Source organism: Silene latifolia, chromosome 3 (assembly GCF_048544455.1).
Source record: "Silene latifolia isolate original U9 population chromosome 3, ASM4854445v1, whole genome shotgun sequence".
Taxonomy (NCBI): Eukaryota; Viridiplantae; Streptophyta; class Magnoliopsida; order Caryophyllales; family Caryophyllaceae; genus Silene; species Silene latifolia.
Genome location: NC_133528.1, coordinates 29,019,933 through 29,040,441, shown reverse-complemented (window position 1 = coordinate 29,040,441; position 20,509 = coordinate 29,019,933). Strand labels below are relative to the sequence as shown.

Below are 20,509 nucleotides of genomic sequence, written 5' to 3'. Positions count from 1 at the left end.
CTCATTTTAATAACTAGTGTAGATCCGTGTCCAACTCTATTAGACTTTCAAGTTCCAACCGACAAATCTTCTTTTACTAACTACTGTTATTGTTTAGCTTTGAAACCTCTTAGTTGTGAAAATTATGAAGAGATGTAGTATTATTCCTCACGTAAGATTGATGTTGAGCCGTTCTGCGGTATGTGTGGAGGCGATCAAAAGAGTTTAGAAACCTCGGAACATCTTTTTCGTGATTGTGGTCTTGCTAGCAGGCTCTGGGCAGGTTCGGTATTAGAAATCAGAGTGGAAAGTGCAGGGGGAATTTCTATTTCGGAATGGATTTATGATTGGATTAGATACTTGTCCAATAGTGAGGGGGGCGAAGGCAAAACGATAACTTTTGTGGCCCTTCTGTGGGGTTTATGGACGTTACGGAACAATGTCATCTTTCAAGAGTTGGATTTGAACCCACATACGATTATGGGGTGCTTCTATAATTCAGTTCGGGAGAAGGTGCAAATGCTATGTAACTCTTCACAGACTAAGCCACCCCAGTTGATGCTGAGAAGTTCTGATGAAGGCTCGAACCATGAGGACAGAGAGGCCATTCACAATGGTCACCGCGTCAATCTTATAGGAAAACATAACAGTTGTGCTGCGGTACGGGTCAAAGTGGATGCTAGCTGGGTACGAAACTTCGAAGCAGCGGTCGGCTGGGTGGTTTTTGACCATACGGGGAAGGATATAGAGAGAAGACAGGTGCGCATCAGCGCTGAGTCGGCTTTACAAGCAGAAGCACTCGGGGTTAGAGAGGTTCTGGTATGGGCACAAGCGCAGAGGATTCTACACATTAATTTATCGTCTGATTGTTTGCAGCTTATCAACCAGATTGAAGGAGTTGACAAGGAAGATCACATAATTGCTGGAATTCTGGAGGATATTCGTGAACGACTTAGTTTCTTTCATTGTTTATGTCTTAATTTTATTCCGCGACGTCTTAATAGCTTAGCGCATGGGCTGGCTAAGGAAGCCCTGCGATTGTAAAACCTTTTCTTTACAACTGTCAAAAAAAAAAAAAAAAAAAGTATTATTCCTTGTAATTTCCGAAGACAAAACCAAACATAGTAGATTCATTCAATTCTCTTATTTGACAAATTAATACAAATCTAATTTTTTTTGACATGATATGGACGTTCTTCTGGGACATTAACATAAGGATAATATTGGCAAAAAAAATAATGCACGGTTTGTAACATACACCATTTAAACGTACTACCGATACTGGTTGTCGCATTCCAAGCCATTTGTTTGTAGTTATCGCAATTACCACTACACTGATTTGTAGTAATGTTATAATCATACTTCTGCGAAATCTGTCGGTTAATATTTACAACATCACCGGACAAAACCGCCCCTGCACTCACTCCAAATGCATCCTTAAATCTATAGGCGCTCATATCACATTCAGTATATGATGATATATCATCATTCAGTTGGAGTTTTTAAGATATACAATAATTGATTTTTTTTTCCCATGAGCATTGCATTACATGCTAATATGGATGACATTATGTAAATCAAGGTAATTGTAAGTCGAAGACTCCCCATGATCGAGCTGTTTAAGATTTGGATGTACGTGAATAATGAATAGGCTTAAACCTGTCGGCATCTAAATTTTGGGTGAATGTTAATAAGAGTACTACTTAATTCATAGTATTTCTTTTAACCCCGATTTACTATTTAATTTTCTAATAAAATCTCGTATCACGATTACTTTATTTCTTTTAAATCTACTGCGGCAACATCCGCAGCATATCTAGGTAACATATAACCAAAAAGGTCAACAACGACTCAATAGTCAAAGCTGAGCTAGCTCGTGTGCGACTCTTTTAGACTTCCGAGTTCCGACCGACAAATCCGCCTTCACTAATTACGGACCACTAATCTTCAAGTCATTCTCATGTAATATACCGTCTTACATAAACATTATGTAAGACGAGTTTATTGATGGTTGATACAAATACAAATAGTTCACAGCCCCCATATGAAAGCAAAGTTATTTAATTAATATTCCGTTTCGTATAAAACTGTTTTATACGAGAATTTAATAATACAAACACCTATGACGCAACTTCCAGTCTAACGCCGTCTCCATTGACCGTCTCGAGTGTCCAGGGTTCATTTCCTCCATTTCTTTGAAGGTATCAGTACCCTAATTTTAATTCATAATATTTCGTTAATTTCGAATTTGATTTCATGATTTAGTCCTCTCAATTTTAATTCATAATATTCCGTTTTCTTCTAATTCTATAATTCTGGTGATTACAGAACCTCGAATATGAATTTTTTGAATTCTCAATTTTTTAGAATATAAACTAGAGTAGAAGCTGATGAATTAGTGAATTGGGAGATTTTAGTTAGGGTTTGAACTGGAATGAATTGGTAGTTTGATTCTACTGATGATTTTAGCTAGGGTTAGCCTAGGAATGAGCTACTGAATTGCAAGTTAGGGTTCGTAAGTATGAAGTAGACTTTTTATGAGAATCCGAAACTGAGATAATTTTGGTATGATTATAGTTGTAAGATGTTAGTAACTTCTCGTATGATTGAGGAGGATTCATCGTCAATTCGAATATTGTAGTTTTTAGTAGTTGGTGATATTAATTCCTAGTTGACAAGAATGAGTACATGAGATGAGAATGTCGTAGTAGTATGAAAGCTTCAATGGTTAATTTAGTTCGGAAGGAAAAAGAAGACGTGAAAATTAGTTGATAATAATCGATAAATGCTAGTTAAATTAGATCGATATAATGTTATATTTTCAGGAGTTATAATGTCTATTCATAGTGAGTTTGACTGAATGAAGTCTTTTATTCACGAATTCCGTATAAGCAAAGGTATAGGTAGGAGCAGGGTTGCCGGATTTGCTTGGGTACCCTACGAACCGCGAATCGTTAAGAGCTTAATTCTATCTTGTCACTTAATAAAAATACACATAATACACATTCTGTAAGAGCGAATCACGAATCGGCAAGGGCATATTTATAGCGAATCTGGTGGGTGGGAGTGTTCGATATAATTACAAAGCATCATATTTTATGTAAAAATCAAGTTCATTGGATACATTTTGACATGTTGAGCTATTGTGGGACTTTGAAGAACAAGGCAAGATTTAACTTATCTATTTGCATAAACGCATATGACAGTCCGTCTATGGAGATGATTTATATTTAAAAAAAGCTTATGACAAATTTATGTAAATCAAACAGGCTACTAATTATCAAATACGCTTCAAAAACAACCATGTATTTATACAAAGTAAATCAGAAAGCGTAAGTTTCAGAGCTGATGTCTTTAAGATATTTTATGGCCACTCTGATGAGCTGGTAGCCTGGTAGCACTTCTGTTCGTAGTTTTTAATGGTCAGGCTTCAGTTCTTACTCTCTTAGTATTTGAGGCCACTCATGCTAGTACGCCAGCTACCCCCTTAGTAATGTTGATTAAGTGCCACTCTAAAAGTTGATTGTGACTCGTAGTCAGTTTCAATGTGTCTTCGACATTTCACCTTGGTCACATGTCGTGTGTTAGACTGTCAGACACTTCAAATATCCGACACGACACGTTGACGCTTCATTTTAGATCAAAAATTGAAAACTTTGCAGAAATTTACTGTATCTCACACTACGACACCCTCGTGTACGATAGTTGTAGTCGAGTCGGAGTAACATAGGTCATGTTTCAAGGCCTCTCCTCAACATGGGCCAGGTTGTGACCCTTCGTGATGTTTTAAAGTTGGTGTTCAATCTCTGCCTTTGTCCTTATACTTCCTTCGACGGCCGGGGTGCGCACATAAGTGTCTGGCTTAGTTATCCATTACCTCTTTGTCAACAAGAACAAGAAAATAAAGGGTTAATGAAATTTTGTGAAAGCTATTGATATAGAAAGTTTATGAAAGATTTTGATATTGATAGTTGGTAAAAAAGAGTGTTAGTTATTAAAGTGTGCGGAAAAACTCTTTATTTCTAAATTATTTATGTTTGTTGTCATTGTATCTTATTCAATGGGTTAGTTGATGCGTGGTGGTTGTTTTTTTTATGTTTTCCGCTTTTCTTTCTGGGTGGATCTGCAATGGACTCTTGTAACCTGGAATGTTCAGGTGTGATGTTATGTGCGTGCTGTGAAGTAGTATTGATGTGTGAATTAAGGGTTGAGTACGCTGCGTATTAGAGTCATAAAAGGGTTATATAAGCCAGTTTAAATAATTATATGCTTCTGCGAAATAGAAATCGATTATTCAATAATAGTGATAAAAAAGAGTAGATTATGCTTGGTGATTGGAGCGTTGATACATCTCATAGAGAGGGGATGTGGTGCTAATGCCTTGATTTGTTGACTTGTTCTAAAGCAAGGTAATTCCAAATACCTAAAAAATTGCTTTAAATAAATACAAAGAAAGCTTACAAATTTTTTGGTGCAATCGTGTGAATAGATTAACTAGAAATCTAGATCATCGTTACACTTAGTTCTTTAGTAACCCTGAGATCAATTTTGTGTGATAAGATAGTCTGAATCAAGCAACTAATTTGAGGTTCTCTTCTGATTTAGGGTTCTTTTGTGTGTTTAATTCATTACAGATTAATTTGTGGTCCATCGCAGAAGAAGCAAAATACAGCCGGACCCTATTGCCTTCGACGTACAAACCAGAGTTCCGGTCATAATAAAAGACAAAGTCCAGCCATGAAGTTCATGGCTGCACCCGTGTCTAGTGAGGCCGAAATATACTGACAGATCCACATAGCCTACCATGTGGCACCAAAATGCAAAAACCTTACCTATCAGATTAACCTGCCAACATCAATGGAATTTAACAGTTCCGGCACAAACACTTCCGTATGATTATATGACTACCCAATCAACTACTGTTGCCTTCATCAACACGCTACTCAGAAAATGCAAGTCATTCGCTCACATTAAACAAATCCAATCTCATCTACTAACCACTGGCCTCTTCCAACACTCTTTCTCCTCCCGCTTCAAACTCCTCGAGGTCACCGCCATTTCCGCCTACGGCGATCTCTCTTATGCCACCCAACTCTTCAATTGCATCAAGTACCCTTTACGAAATGACTGGAATGTCCTCATTCGAGGGCACGCACAGAGTGCAAATCCCGATACTGCCCTCTCCCTCTTGGTCTACATGCTGCGAGCCCCGCAGAAACCTGATGCACTCACATGCTCATTCGCCCTTAAAGCTTGCGCACGTGCAATGAGGAAGCTGGAGGCACGTTTGATTCACTCCCTTGTTGTGCGAAGTGGGTTTAAGACTGATGTGTTGCTGCAAACAACGTTGTTGGACTGTTATGCTAAAGTAGGGGAGTTTAAGGATGCTCACAAAGTGTTTGATGAAATGCCGAGAAGAGATGTTGCGTCTTGGAATGCGCTTATTTGTGGGTTGGCTCAAGGGAGCTGTCCGAGTGAGGCGCTGGAGTTATTTTATAGGATGTGTAGGGAGGGGTTGAAGGCGAATGATGTGACCGTGCTTGGAGCACTTTCTGCTTGCTCTCAATTGGGGGCTTTAAAGGAAGGGGACAAGATTTGGGGTTATATTAAGGAGGAGGATTTGGATGTGGGGATTTCGGTGTGTAATGCTGTCATTGATATGTATAACAAATGTGGGTTAGTGGATAAAGCATATGGTGTATTCAGGAATATGAGGTGTGAAAAGAGTATTATTTCATGGAATTCGATGATTATGGGGTTTGGAATGCATGGGCATGGAGTGGAAGCGATTCAACTTCTTGATGAAATGGAAAGAATTGGGGTACGGCCTGATCAGCTTTCCTATCTAGGGGCACTATGCGCGTGTAACCATTCTGGTATGGTTGACGAGGGGTATGCATTGTTTAGTATGATGGAGGTAAAAGGAATTGCACGGAATGTGAAGCATTATGGTGCAGTTGTTGATTTGTTAGGAAGAGCAGGGAAGCTCACAGAGGCGTACAATATCATCAATTCAATGCCTGTTTTGCCTGATGTTGTTATTTGGCAGACTTTACTCGGTGCTTGCAAAACGTATGAAAATGTTGAGTTGGCTGAGATTGCATCACGCAAACTTGTCGAGTTGGGTTCACATAGCTGTGGAGATTTTGTGCTCTTATCGCAGGTTTATGCTACCTATGGGAGATGGAATGATGTAGGAAGGGTGAGAACTGCGATGAAAACTACGGATGTAAAAAAGGTGCCTGGTTTTAGCTACACTGAAGTAAATGGGGTTTTCCACAGATTTATAAATGGTGATCAGAACCACCCCTGTTGCCAAGAGATATATGCTAAGTTGGATGAAATCATATTCAGGATAAAAGAGCATGGGCATGTGGCTGAGATCAGATTTGTATTGCATGACATAGGAGAGGAGGATAAAGAGAACGTGTTATCACATCATAGCGAAAAATTGGCCGTTGCCTTTGCTCTGCTAAAAACCAGTGAGGGAACTCCAATTCAAGTTATAAAAAATCTCCGGATTTGTGTGGATTGTCATGCAGTAATTAAGCTTGTGTCAAAGATTTATGATCGTGAAATCATCGTTAGGGATAGAGCTAGGTTTCATAGATTCAAGGGGGGAACTTGCTCTTGCAGGGATTACTGGTGAGATTCAGTGGAAGAGCCTTGGAGAATTCATACTGATACAGCTGCTATCTAGGAATTTCTTGTGTACGTCATCGGGCTGCTATTGCAATGTCTTGTGTATGTCCCAACTTTTTGGTTCAGTATTTTAATCCCTTTCCAATTTGTGCATGTCAAAAGTTTTGTGGGCTAATTTTTACACACGGGTAACTGGGTTGATCTCATAGAGATTACATTGTCCTGCACGTTTTAGTTGGTCGTTGAGCTTTTGTAGTTGCTACTTTTACATTACAATGAAGATTGCCTTATTTCTTTTCATATAGTTAGAAACATGATGCACATGTCATTATATGAATCTAATTTTGGTACTCCTAAATGTAGCGCAGAAGACGATATTTATTGCAAGTCCCTGAAGATGAATTTAGTCAGTGGAACATTACCAAAAGTAATGCCATTGACATTGACGATATCTGCAACACGAGGGAGTGTGCGCTTCTTAGCAGAAACCTAATATGCAGGTGGTCTTTTCTTTTCTTTAGGTATGGCAATTGATCAGTGTGGATTTAGCATGATCCAAACGCAATCCAATTTCTTATTGGATCACCGATCCAAATACAACCCCAATCCATAACCAAGACTCTTCTGCCCAAACCCGATCCAAGATTAATTTCATGTAATATAAATCCGAACTCGTTCTGAAATATTATCCTAAAGGCTGTATGAAACCCATTTTTCTTTTCAAGATTCTTTGAATAAAATTTCAGAAGTCTTACAGAAGGCTAAAATTTTGAGTTCTGGATCGGGTCAGGTCCAGCTTAAAATGATTGGTACTGGATTTAATTTGGATTTTCTTAAAAATGCTGTTCAGGTGTAGATTTAAAACAAAAAAGATAGTTTGGATCGGACTTTACTCTTCGGGTTAAGTCAGTTTTGGTTCCGGTTCACAGTTCACACTCAATTGTCATCTATATTTTTTGTTGACTTTTAGATGGCAGATTAGTGGTGGTTCATGTAGAAAATACCTACTAACTTCCCAGTTCCCACTGATATGAGAGTATGAGACATTTGAGTCCGGAATCAAATACTCCCAATCACTGTTGAACTTTGATTTGGGCTGAATTTCATGTGAAGTAAGATGGATTTAACATGACAGGTGTAACATTTTTGTATGCTTGTGGTATAAGTATGACTGTATTAGAATAGATTAATAGAATGTATGTCTTAGCTCATTCAGTGACATCAGACTGAATGAATCTAAAATTTATTCTCCGAAATCCACTGACAATGCTAATATGATGAGAAAATCGTGAAGTAGCACTCAATAGCTTGTCAGCTGGGGGAAGGTATTGATATAAGAGAGGCGGGTTCTTGTCAGCTATATTTCCCAGGAAGACATGTTAAACTCAAATTTCATCTCCGATTTGAATGTTAAGCAGTACAACTATGGGTTCAGTAAATAAGAAGTTGAGAGTTTCTCTATGACAACCAACGGACCTTCAGAACTTATGCATTATGGCCTCTGGATGGAATTCTGTGAATTATGATGGAAACCTGAAATAATTATTTGGACTATATTAATATTGGTGTACTTGTTTATGGCATGATGTACAGTTTTATTTGGGATGCTTTGTTGCTGATCATTTTTTTTCTCTTCAGAAATTTGCTGTCTTGGACCATGGCAGAGCCGGAAATATGGCGTGCTTTAAATGCAATGCTGCATCGCAGGTATTTTGAGTCCCATTACTAATTTCCACATCGACTGTAGGCATCATTATAAATCTTTAATATCCTGCCTAATTGCTTTATAAAATGTTCCCTAGTTTAGTTGTGCTGATGAATCCTCAGGCACATTTAGTGTTTATGGCATATCTATTCATTTCTGGTAAATGTAAGCTTTTTCCAAAGAAACTGCATGTGCTATATATAGAGGCGTATCGGGCCATGTGATTCATGTACTTCTGTTAATCTACAAGTTACATTTTTTTTTTTTTAATAAAACAGCTGTCTACGTGTTTCCATTTTCGGGAGAGGGCGGAAAAAAAATTACAGTACCATGTAAGAACACATCTTTGTGGTCCAGGTGTATCTAACGACCATATTTGTTGAACAATATATGTCATGTCAACTTATAGCCAAGAGAGTTGGAATAACCAACATGAACTGTTCAATTACGGACGGATTGCTTACCAGAGGGAACTATGATTTGTTTTATTGATAATTACTAGTTTACCAAATGCATACAAAGATTATTGACTTGATTAAAACCTGGAGGTTTCAAATTAGCAGGAAAAATGCTTAAAATAACATGAAACATGCAGAGGTAAAGCAAAGACTCACTACTCTGAGACATGGGAATACTATGGAATATAACAAAAGACTTGCTTCAGTGGCACTGCTGCTTGTGTAGTTGTATTGTGATGTTGTAGTCTGATGATGCAAATTTTATTAAGGTTCATCACGAAAAAGCCGATCTGTGCTTTCAACACGAGCTTTGTCCCTCGAACCCCTTTACCTCTCCATGGGAAGGCGCCTTTGAGACATGGTCGGATAGAGCAGAGAACCAGGTAGTCAAACCAGTTCCCGACCACTTCTCTCTAACCACCTTCTGGAGCTTGTTCCACTTTGTCATGTGTCAGATAATTCTGATAATCATCGACTACACGCCGAAAAAGGGTGCTGAAATCCAACCCTGTCCAATGAAGTTTGGACTTGTCTTTTTTATTCACACCCAAGTTACTAAGCCTTTCAAAACTACACTAGTACACTTCCCTACAACCTGCTCAATCTCATCTGGGTTAAGAGAGCAGCCTAGAAAATCAGCAAGTCTCTTGACATGCTTACAAGAATCCACCTTCAACTCCTCATAAGTGAGGAAAAGCACACCGCCTTTATTCTCTTCAGAAACTCTCCAATATCCAAGGACATGGTCAAAGTAGGGCCCACCACGAACAACACCCCGACAGAATTGATCAAAGGACTGATTCATGGTGATATCACTACTGGGTTTATTGTGGAAAAGGTGCCACCAAGAAACGAAGGTGTCCATTGGATTGCGAGCAATGTAAACCAGTTTGCATCCGGATTTCTTGACATTGTCAGGAAGCATCGAGTATGAAAGATGAGTGTTGAATACTCTCAGAGAGGACTTCATAGTGTCTGTGTCAAACTTGGAGTCATCCCCAAAACACTCTAGCTCAAGAAAGGGTACAATTTGATGTGGGTTTTTTGTTAGCAAAGGATCATCCACTTTGGGACTAAGGCCTTGTTTTTGTTGTTGTAAAGGATTAAATATTTGTAAGTTGAAATCTTGCTTTATATTGTGGTAATTAAGGAGGGTGATAGTAAGCGCCTTGAGCCAAGTAGTGCCGGTTTTAGGGAAGGAAGCAAGGATAATATCAGAGGGAAGAGGATGAAACTGGTAATTAAGGAGGGTGATAGTAACCCAGAACCCTTTCCATCTCACTAGATCTGCTTCCCTCTCGGGTGGCCCCACTTTTGGTAGTTCATCTATAAAACTTGGTGCATCGTCTTTCTGCTCCTTTTCTGTTGTTGCCATGGCTATTGGAACTTTGAAAGCGGAGTACACATCTCGTACCATTTAGTGCATGTGCAGATAAGGTTGTTTGATTGCTTCTGTACGGGATTTTTATACTTGGACAAGGGAAACCAACCCAGGAAACAAGGGCGTGGGTCAAAAAACCCAGATTGTGAACTTAAACCTATTATTCTACTTGGACTTGCTAATTCGGTCCGGCCATAAGATCTAGGGGCCTCATATATCTCATGCTATTCATGAAGAGTAAGGTGTTGTTTCGCAGAAATACAAGTTCCAAGCAAATTCACTTGAATTGTGTATAGGTTTCGAATTATGCGAAACGTAACTCCCTCCACCGCTCCATGACTCCATGAATCCAATGTCTGTGTGAGCCAAACAATATAAATACCGAACAACATTTAGTAATGAGGTAACAATCCGACATATAACTTTATTATCATCTATTATGCATTTAATATCACAATATTCCCTCAAGTTAGTCTAACTTAAGACATGGGTATTCGTTTTATAACTAAAATGGCCGAGTACAAGACTATTTAGATAGATGAGACGAGCTTTTATGATTCCCTAGATGTTTATTCTCGTCCTATTTATGCAAGTAGGTAATACTTGACCCGTTTTAACTATAAAACGGATAACTCTGCTCAAACAAGAATTTGGGCATTCTCTAAATATGCAAACTTGCGCTATAGGTGCGTTCCCGAAAAAAAAAAAATCTCATAACTTGAGACTAAGTTTGCGAGAGTAGTTCGAATGTATAGATTGAGACTTCATTGTTAGTATATACTCTATAGTACTCCCTTTGTCCCGATCATTTGTTATCCTTTTTTATTTTAGGGTGTCTCAATTATTTGTAATCTTTTCTATTTTAAGAATGAATTTGATGATTAATTTGATCATTCACACTCAATTTATTCCACTTGTCATTTACCCTCTTATTTTCTTGGTCTTTATGCCAAAACCAAAGGACAACAAATAACCGGGACGGAGGGAGTAATTAGTAAAATCATTGTTCACTTGGAGAGTAGTTTGAATGGTTATTACCAATATCATTGTAAATTTTTGGGTTTTTTTGTCAAACACAACATTTAAAAAACTTTTTTTTTTTTCCAAACACCACCTTTAATAAAAAAAGTTTGTAAAACACAACCTTTAATAAAAATTTTTTGTTAAATACGACATTTTGGCTAGAGTTTGAACACTTGCAATGGGGTGACTTTCAGTCGATGTTTGAGATAGTAAATGAGGTCGGTTTGAAGTGTTTTTAGACTCGTTGGAAAAGTGGGAATACAAGCTTTCCAGTGAATTTGCTTGGAACTTGTATTTCTGCGAAACACCACCTTACTCTTCACCACCGTATTGGTAACCCATGTAAAACTTGTACCCCCACCTTTCCAAAGAGTCTAAGAATACCTCAAGTCGACCTCGTTTGCTACCTCAAATATCGACTTAAAGTCACCCTATTGCAAGTGGTTAAAATCTGGCCAAAATGTTGTGTTTTATAAAAAAAAAATAATAATTATTAAAGATTGTGTTTTACAAACTTTTTTTTATTAAAGTTGGTGTTTGAAAAAAAAAAAATTAAAGTTTGTATTTGACAAAAAAACCTATCTTTAAAGTTAACGTTGAGCACTTAAACCTACCTAAAAATGTTCATAGGACTTACCTCTAAAGTCTAAGGAGCAATGCATCAGCGCGGAGAAATGGATTATACAAAGACACCAAACGTGAAAGCAAGAATTATTTCATTTTCTTCTCCATTTCCTTTGGACCCTTTATTTCCTCCAAATTCCAAAAGTGGATGATGTGAAATTCCACCTACTGATTGTAGATATGAAATGGCTGAAATCAAATTGGTAATCTTAAATGCAAGTTGTTATCAAAGTGAATGTGGAAAAATTCTTGCATTCTTCTAAAGGACGTTTTTCCTACACTCAAAAGAAGGAGGATTTTTTAATATTTAATTTTTATTTCGGTGCTCCTCCTTTGTGTGCAGGGAGGACGTCCTCCGGAAGGACGCAAAAATTTCTCGTGAAAGTGAATGACATAGGCACATTGCTCACATGTTTACCCCATATCTACCAAGAGAATAAGTAAACTCACGATTTTTCCTCCAAAAAGCATATTCTTAAATAAAAAAGTTAAATCACAATTAAATCAATTCACTAAATAAGGAACCTACTTATATATATTACTAGGTAGAATCCCGTGCTTCGCACGGTAAGTTTGTATATGTAACATATATCATCAAATAAAAATTATTATTATTGTCTTTATCAAAGTGAAAGTAATATTATCAATACCGCAAAAGTTTAATATTATCAATTTATCGCCTGTTAATTTAACGTTTTTTAAATGAACTAATTCTTTATTGTTTGCTAATTTAACTAATTACAAAATTAGTAAGATTCTTAGAATTTAATAAACTAATAATTTTTCTTATACAAAAATATCATCTGTTTAAATTACTCATATGTTTGCTAGTAAAGTGTTGTATTTTATAGAACTATGCTTGTGTATATTTTGTATTACTAATATAATTACATTGTTAGAATGATTTTATATTAAAATATTTCATTTTATTTTTGAGTTATATTATTCTAAAACACATACTTTCTCTATCCTATTCATTAGTTTATTTAATATTTTTTGTGAGGGATATTCTAATCAAACGAAGATAAACAAATAATTGAGACAGAGCAAATATAAAATAGTAAATTAAATTATTTGAGTACCTTTTTATTGGATTATTACATCTACAAAGCTATCCATGAATAACTATTTTTGGTTGCACTCAACTTCCAGTTCAAATCGTAGGATCTTATAGTTCTACGATCCAAAAGTGATGACCTATTCTAATTTTATGTATTACCTTCAACGTTTATATTGATAAATTACTCACCGCATGTATCTTTTGCTATACCAAAATATTTATAATTCATCACAAAGCTATAAGCTATTTTTATTTTTCTCACCACATTAGCCCTTCCTATACCAAACTATTTCTCTGTACGGATTACCTTCAACGTTACATTAATTTTGCTAATTTTACTTTGACAAACCAAAACATTGATCTCCTCCTTTCTCTACTTAGATACAACTAAGATTTGAACATAACAATATACGCCACTACTTTGCTAATCGTCTGAAATATAACACGATGTAGTATAAATGTATAATGCACTGAAGATGTGTACTCCAATTCAATTGTTGCTATAATGTCTTTGCGATGCATTTAGCGACACCGGGGATAAGGTTAAGACAATCTAATGAGTCGCTATTCTATTGATTGGTGAAAATAAAAGTTTGTATTAAAAATATGATTACTGTAATAGTTTTAAATAGTTGTTATTTTGAACTACTTTAATTAGTTACAAAAAAAAAAAAAAACAGAAAAAATGCAATGGGTCCAAAAATTTTACTCATAAAAAGTCGTACACATTAGGATTTAACAATTAGTAAAGGCACTAATCTTTATTCCTGTTTAATTCAATAAGATCATGAAACATTCTGATTTTTTATCTCTTATTTTTTATATAATGGATTTACCTGGACCAATACATGATTTTCTTTTAGTCTTTCTGGGAATAGGTCTTATATTAGGGGGTCTAGGAGTAGTATTATTTAACAATACAATTTTTTCTGCCTTTTCATTGGGGTTGGTTCTTGTTTGTATATCTTTATTTTATATTCTCGCCAATTCGCAGTTTGTAGCTTCTGCACAACTCCTTATTTATGTGGGAGCTATAAATGTTTTAATAATATTTGCTGAGTGGACGAAAGCGTCGGATTGCTAATCCGTTGTACGATTTATTCGTACCGAGGGTTCAAATCCCTCTCTTTCCGTGTTCCAGTTACATTTTACATTGATCATTATTATATATCTTTTTTTCGTTCGAATCTTTTTTCATCCATTTTTTTCGAGGTTCAAATTTGAACTTCGAAAAAAATGGGCTCGCTCCGGGCAGGTTCGGATCACTGGTCGATAATCAACTTAATCTAAGGTGATGATGGCCTGGGATCAGTAATCTAAATTTTCATGGTTTAGAAAATATTTGTATAGTCTAAAGAATTTTGTAATTTCTAAAAGCTCGGTTTTTTATTGGCTCTTTTTATAATTGTTTTGAACATATGAAGGGGGGAGAGAAGGGTAAGAATGCAAAAATGATGAGAGAACAACAAATTTATATGGCCAGTGAAGAGTGTCTTTATTAAGATACATTGGATGTTGAATGACATCGTAAAGATGCACATTGGTAATTACTAACCCATGAACATTATCTGCTTGATGAAATACCAAATTTATTACGAACTTTTGTGCATAATGCTACATTCAAACAATAAATCTTAGTAATGTAGTAAGTATTTAGAAGGGAGTCACTAAATAGATACGGAGTACATTGGATGTTGAATGAGATTGAGAAGGTGCACATTATTAATTGCTAACTACGAGCATTATTAGGGTAATTAAAATATGATCAATGTAGTGCCAAATTAATTACTCGTATTTTGAATAATGGTTGCATTCAACCTTTTAGTCCTATTATATTAATGACAGGAAATGGCTTGAGTATAGATATCTTGGTAATGTAAAATTATATTTTAATTGTGCATGAACATATAAATTGCATGTAATTTGTTTTTTAATAATTTTTTTTTCACATGTCACATGTCAAATTCACACTTTCTTAACTCAACTATAATATAAATATTAGATATAAGATAATATAAGATTAAGGGACGTAAAACATAGTGAGACACTCACCTAAATAACTTATACTATCAAAATATTTCAATTAATATGATGGAAACTATACTCAATTGAAAGCAATTTTCGCAATAAAATGTAATGATTTACGTTTTAGAATTTTTATTATATAATTTTTTTTAACAAATTTAGAAACAAATAACCATACTTATTTAATGTAATTTAATAAATCCGTAGCATTTATTAATTTATAATTAATATTTTATTGAGATTTATGTCATATTTATTACGTTTATATTTAATGATTAGCTGTAATTAATGACCGTAATTAAGGCTGTATAGGACACATGGCGCATCCACAACGTTTCAACCCATTATATATATATATATATATATATATATATATATATATATATATATATATATATATATATATATATATATAATTTTTCATTAATTTATAATTTTTCATTAAGATATATTTTCTCAACAAATTATATTATTTTCACCAAACTTTAAAATATAATCCATCAGTTAAATATTTATAAAACAAAACTATAAATTGTTAAATATTTTATTGATTTATTTGAGAAGGACTAGACCAAAATTATGTATCAAACAAAAACATGTAAATCATTAATTTTGTTTTCGCCAAAAAAAAACTGAAAGAATTTATAAATTGAAATCATTAGTTTTATGCTATATAAAATATTTTTTTTAGATTAACTTTCAGCACAAACCTAAATTCTCTTAATCAATTTTCATATCAACTTTTTTTTCCCTCAAAACAAAACATGATGACGAGAAATAATAACAATTATTGAGACACTATTACATAGGTAATTTATTAAAAAAATAAAAACTTTATATACCGTGCATTTATTATACGGGGTTTAAACTAGTTGTGATTATACATCTAATAGTCTTATTACAACCTTCTTAAAATTTGCTTGAATTTACTTTTAAACGTTTTTTAGTCTTTTTGAGTTAAAAAAGATATAATGTGACGTAATTCCCCCTTCCTCTCAATAATTTGTTTAAATTTTATCAAAATAATCCTCAAAATAAATAAAATAAATAAATAAATGAATAGAATATATGTCAGAACAAAGAGTTAAAGAATTCTCTCTAATCTACATTGTTTAATATGGGCCATGATAAGCCATTCGAAAGGGTTGAATTATATGGCCCAACTTCCGCAAAAACCCCAACTCAAATGATGAGCTAAGCCCAACTTTACCATGCTTATGTCTCTAATCAAACAAAAATTGGCAATTTTTATAGTAATACAAATGTCTTATCTACTCTTAAAAGGTTGTATGAAAAACCCGTAAGTTATTAACAGTTTAACATCACTATTCTTGAAGATGTTCAAAAGTCGTGTTTTTAAAAGATTTTATTTTGTTTTTATCGTTTTTTTAGTCTTTTATAGAATTACGACTTAACATTGTTAATGAAATAATCTTTTACTACTATAAACAAATCAAAAATGAAACACGAAGGTGAATAATTTCGGAATAAAATTATTATTTTAGCAAACCCAAAACTTTCTGCATCAAAACACAGATAAAAATACAACGAAACTACCAACATCGTCAAAATTAAACTAATTACGTAGGAGAGCAACAAAACTTATCAACTCCAACTTTTTCCCTGATTCAAGTACAGTTGCTTGATAAGATTTGGTTTTGCCCTGGGCTTTCGCATCAACGATAAGACGATATTGAAATCCATTAACCACTTGATATTCACCCTTGTTGATCTTCACCAACTCCAATGACTTTCCGGTCTTCTTATTGTTTTCGAGCACCGCAAATCGAGCAATGTCGACTAGGTGAGGATTGGTGACGCTCTTAACGGGTTTCCATCCACCAACGATTGCGTCAATGCTTGAGACACATGCAAGGAAAAATACAAGGACAAAAAAAACTAAGATGATTGAAGAAGGAGCCTTCATTTTTGTACGTAATTGTGTGTTAATTGTTTGAATTTGAATTAATTTGTATATTTTTGTTATTGTTTTGCTTGATGATCTTTGGACTTAAAAATGGTGTATTTATAGTGTAAAAACTCTACGTAGAGCATTTATTTTATTATCAATATGAATTGATTCATTTCTAAAAATGTTTTTTTTCTTTAATAGGCAATTAATCACATTGATCACCATTTTGTGATTTGTACAAATTTAGTGCATTTTCATGAGTACATTTTCCTTATCTTATAGTATGAATATGATAAATTGTTTAGACCATGTTCTCTGTTTCTAATTTTGCATTTTGTAATTAATTATCGAAGTGAAAAAAAGATGGTAGAAGTAATTTATAATCGTGTACATTTGATACGGAGTAAAATATATGAGAATTATTTGAAAAATAGTATAAATATTTATGAAATACTATAAATATAGGTAATTAGATATTAAAACTATTTAAAAATATAATTAACGTATGAAATAAAATTATGTTGTGGTTACAACTTACAACCATGCATGAGAAATTGAGAATAATCCTTGGAGGGATTATTAGAGTATCATCCTCTCTTTACTAAAAGATTAGGAAATAAAATTATGTTGTGGTTATAACTTACAACCATGCATGAGAAATTGAGAATAATCCTTGGAGGGATTATTAGAGTATCATCCTCTCTTTACTAAAAGATTAGGAAAATTTTGGAATTTTCTCGCTACATAGGCCTTAATTTAAGAAGTTATTTATGATTATAATGTATCCGAATATTTTCTCAAATACTAAAACTTTCATAATTGGGCTAATTGTTTGACTTATATTATTAAACATTTTCTTCATATGTATCTATAGAGATGTGAGGTATTAGTGAGAGAATATTACAAATATATTAATTAAAAAGATATTATAACCATATTTTACATTTAACTTATCTAGGACACTTGATACGGAGTAAATATTAAGGAGAGAATAATTTCCAAAATGAAAAGGAAGTTCCATTTATTGAGTTGCCGAGTGTTTCAACCTTCTTAGAATTTGCTCAAGTTTACTTTAAACCTACTTTTTTGTTCTTTTTGAGTTAAATAAGAGATGGTGACGTTTTTTTATTCTCCCGCAACACAATCAATCCCCTATATACTAAGGGGGTGTTTGATTCAATAGCATGGAATTTCATGAATTGGAATATGAATCTATAATGGTATGGAGTTCTAAATTCATTCCCCCATAAACTTGTTTGGTTCATCTTAAAATTGTAGAAGGGAGGAATGGAGTTTGATACCAAAGGAGGAAGTTGCGTATGAGATTCTAGGGGGTTGGAATGAAGTTAGAATCCATTGGATATCTAACTCAATTCCAAAAGACTTCAACCAAACATTGGAATGGAGCAAATCCATTCTAATCCATTCCAAGAGAGTCAACCAAACACCCCCTAAAAGATTAACACGACTAGCAAATTCCCGCTCAATTATTCCCGCTCAACTAGCATATTGCGCTTAAATCTATTTTATTCAGACTATTCTGATAATGAGTGATAATAATGAAAGAGCGTGACCCACTGTTAATTAGATAAAATATTTTCTATTCTGGCTAATATGACTAATTAAAGAAAGTGGATCCACTGTTAATTAATTGGTTAGTTACACTTATTGACAGGTATATACCCTAAAAAAATATATACATACATATATACTCAAATGATTTACACAATCTTTATCAATTTCTACCAAGATTATCTCACAAATTCTTTACCTTCTTAATAATATAACTCCAAATTGTTAGTTTATAATTTATAAATCGTCTTTTTAGATGCGTGATATATTGTTTTTACCGGTTTTCTGTATAAGGCTAATACGCATTTTAATTAGACATACAACTAACTTAAATGTAACACCCCCTTCTTACCCGACCAAGGTAATTAGGAAATGTTACCGTCTCGGTTTCCCAAGGCAGTGAAATCAGAATTAAAATTAAGAAACTTTATTAAATAAATAACATGTTTAGTGATTACATAAATGTAAACAAATGAATAAATCAAATACAACTCGTTTATGACTATGTCATCCATGCTACACTACTCGACTCCAAGTCCAAGACGCGGCCCAAATCCTGATCACGTTAACAAGTAAAACTGTACTTAACCTGCTCCCCATATGACCGGAAATATCATATGAATCGAAACAGGCCACTGCGAAAATTGTAACACCCCCATACTCCAAGTGCCTTACCAGGACCACTCAGGTATAAGGATGCCACCATCTCGGTTACCCGAGGCATGATAATCATAAGACAATGAAGAAACATACTTTATTAAATAAGTTTAAGCGATTACATTACAAAACCAACTGTAAGCAAAATACAACTGTTCTCAAACTATAAACCAACTGAAAGGAACTGTCCTAACAAACACAAATGGAAGACTAAAGACTCGATATGTGATGACTCCATTCCCACTAGATCCCACGCGTATCCAAGATATACCGCTTAGCAACAACGCTCACCACCCCGAATGGATCACCACGATTTTAAAACATTTAAACGGGTCGAAGACTAATCACACAATTAACATACATGTCACAATAAGATAAGCGGATGACTTAACTCACACACATACACAACCAACCCAACTCCAATCATCTCAATCACTAATCGTCCACCGGACCACCACCCGCCATGGGGGACCGCAGCCGTTCCCACCTAAGCCCCGCTCATCATACCGAGCGATAACCCTGTCCATTAATGTGCACATCCCCTTCCGTGGCGGGTTCCACGAAGGGCGAAACTAGGGCGTGAAGTCACTCCCGCAAGTGACCCCACTCAGCCGAGAACGCATCTCGAGAACCATCAACAACAATCACAACCACAAACACAAGATAATCATCATATCAAACAACCAAATACAAAGACATCACCAATATCCCATTATGGGACTAATACGAGTAGAAATCCTACCCGAAAGCAACACAATCATCGACGATCTAGCAAATTGTCTCAAAACCTCTCCTTTACAAATCCTTCTCCTATCACATAATCACATAATCACAATCTAACCATAACAAATCATAAAAACCCCCAATCCCAAAATTAGGGTTTAACCAAATCAAAGGAAAGGCAATAAAAAGGGTACATAGATCTTACCCTCGACGCAAGGAACTCAACGGTATAAACAACGACAAGAACTGACCGTCTGAACTCCGGGAATTGCTAAGAATGCGATTAAGAAGATGAACTTGTTTGCTTTCTCTCTTAAACAGAAATTTAGGTTTTGGAAAAGTGATTTGGAAACAATGACGGAAGTGTTTTATACTTTAATCGCATTATTAACAAAACCCGACAAAACAGCCCCGAATCCGGCTACTCGATCGAGTAGCTAAGGTACTCGATCGAGTGCCCCTTACTCGATCGAGTACCCTAGTTACTCGATCGAGTACCCAACAGGTCAGAAACTATTTTATTTCGCAAAACTCCCTTACTCGACAGAGTAAGGCCTACTCGATAGAGTACCCCAAGACTCATAAATACGGAGTATTACAAAAATAGGTGACAATTACACAGACACACAAACGTCAGTTCAATAAATAAAGTATGACACGACACGAGTGTGTGAATATGCAACATGACTATGATATGAATGACATGCTATCAAATAACCACCATCACGGTAGCGGGACACGCCCAGAC

General features: G+C 35.0%; 3 protein-coding genes across 15 annotated transcripts; 2 read left to right on the top strand and 1 right to left on the bottom strand.

Annotated features, from left to right (window-relative positions):
* Window positions 1-180: 180 nt before the first annotated feature.
* LOC141648885 (uncharacterized) lies at window positions 181-1,023 on the top strand. Its single transcript, XM_074457593.1, has one exon. The coding sequence runs from the start codon at window positions 181-183 to the stop codon at window positions 1,021-1,023; it is 843 nt and encodes a 280-aa protein (XP_074313694.1).
* A 953-nt stretch (window positions 1,024-1,976) lies between these two features.
* LOC141647471 (pentatricopeptide repeat-containing protein At1g34160) lies at window positions 1,977-10,590 on the top strand. Of its 13 annotated transcripts, none has more exons than XM_074455671.1 (5): window positions 1,977-2,180; window positions 4,614-6,723; window positions 6,985-7,121; window positions 8,260-8,328; window positions 9,054-10,590. In XM_074455671.1, the coding sequence occupies exon 2, from the start codon at window positions 4,784-4,786 to the stop codon at window positions 6,626-6,628; it is 1,845 nt and encodes a 614-aa protein (XP_074311772.1). In that variant the 5' UTR covers window positions 1,977-2,180; window positions 4,614-4,783; the 3' UTR covers window positions 6,629-6,723; window positions 6,985-7,121; window positions 8,260-8,328; window positions 9,054-10,590. The 13 variants fall into 13 exon arrangements, with proteins under 13 accessions (XP_074311772.1, XP_074311774.1, XP_074311773.1 ...); XM_074455673.1 differs by having other exon boundaries at window positions 8,890-10,219; XM_074455672.1 differs by having other exon boundaries at window positions 8,922-10,211.
* LOC141648884 (cytosolic sulfotransferase 7-like) lies at window positions 9,326-10,201 on the bottom strand. Its single transcript, XM_074457592.1, has one exon. The coding sequence runs from the start codon at window positions 10,199-10,201 to the stop codon at window positions 9,326-9,328; it is 876 nt and encodes a 291-aa protein (XP_074313693.1).
* Window positions 10,591-20,509: the final 9,919 nt, after the last annotated feature.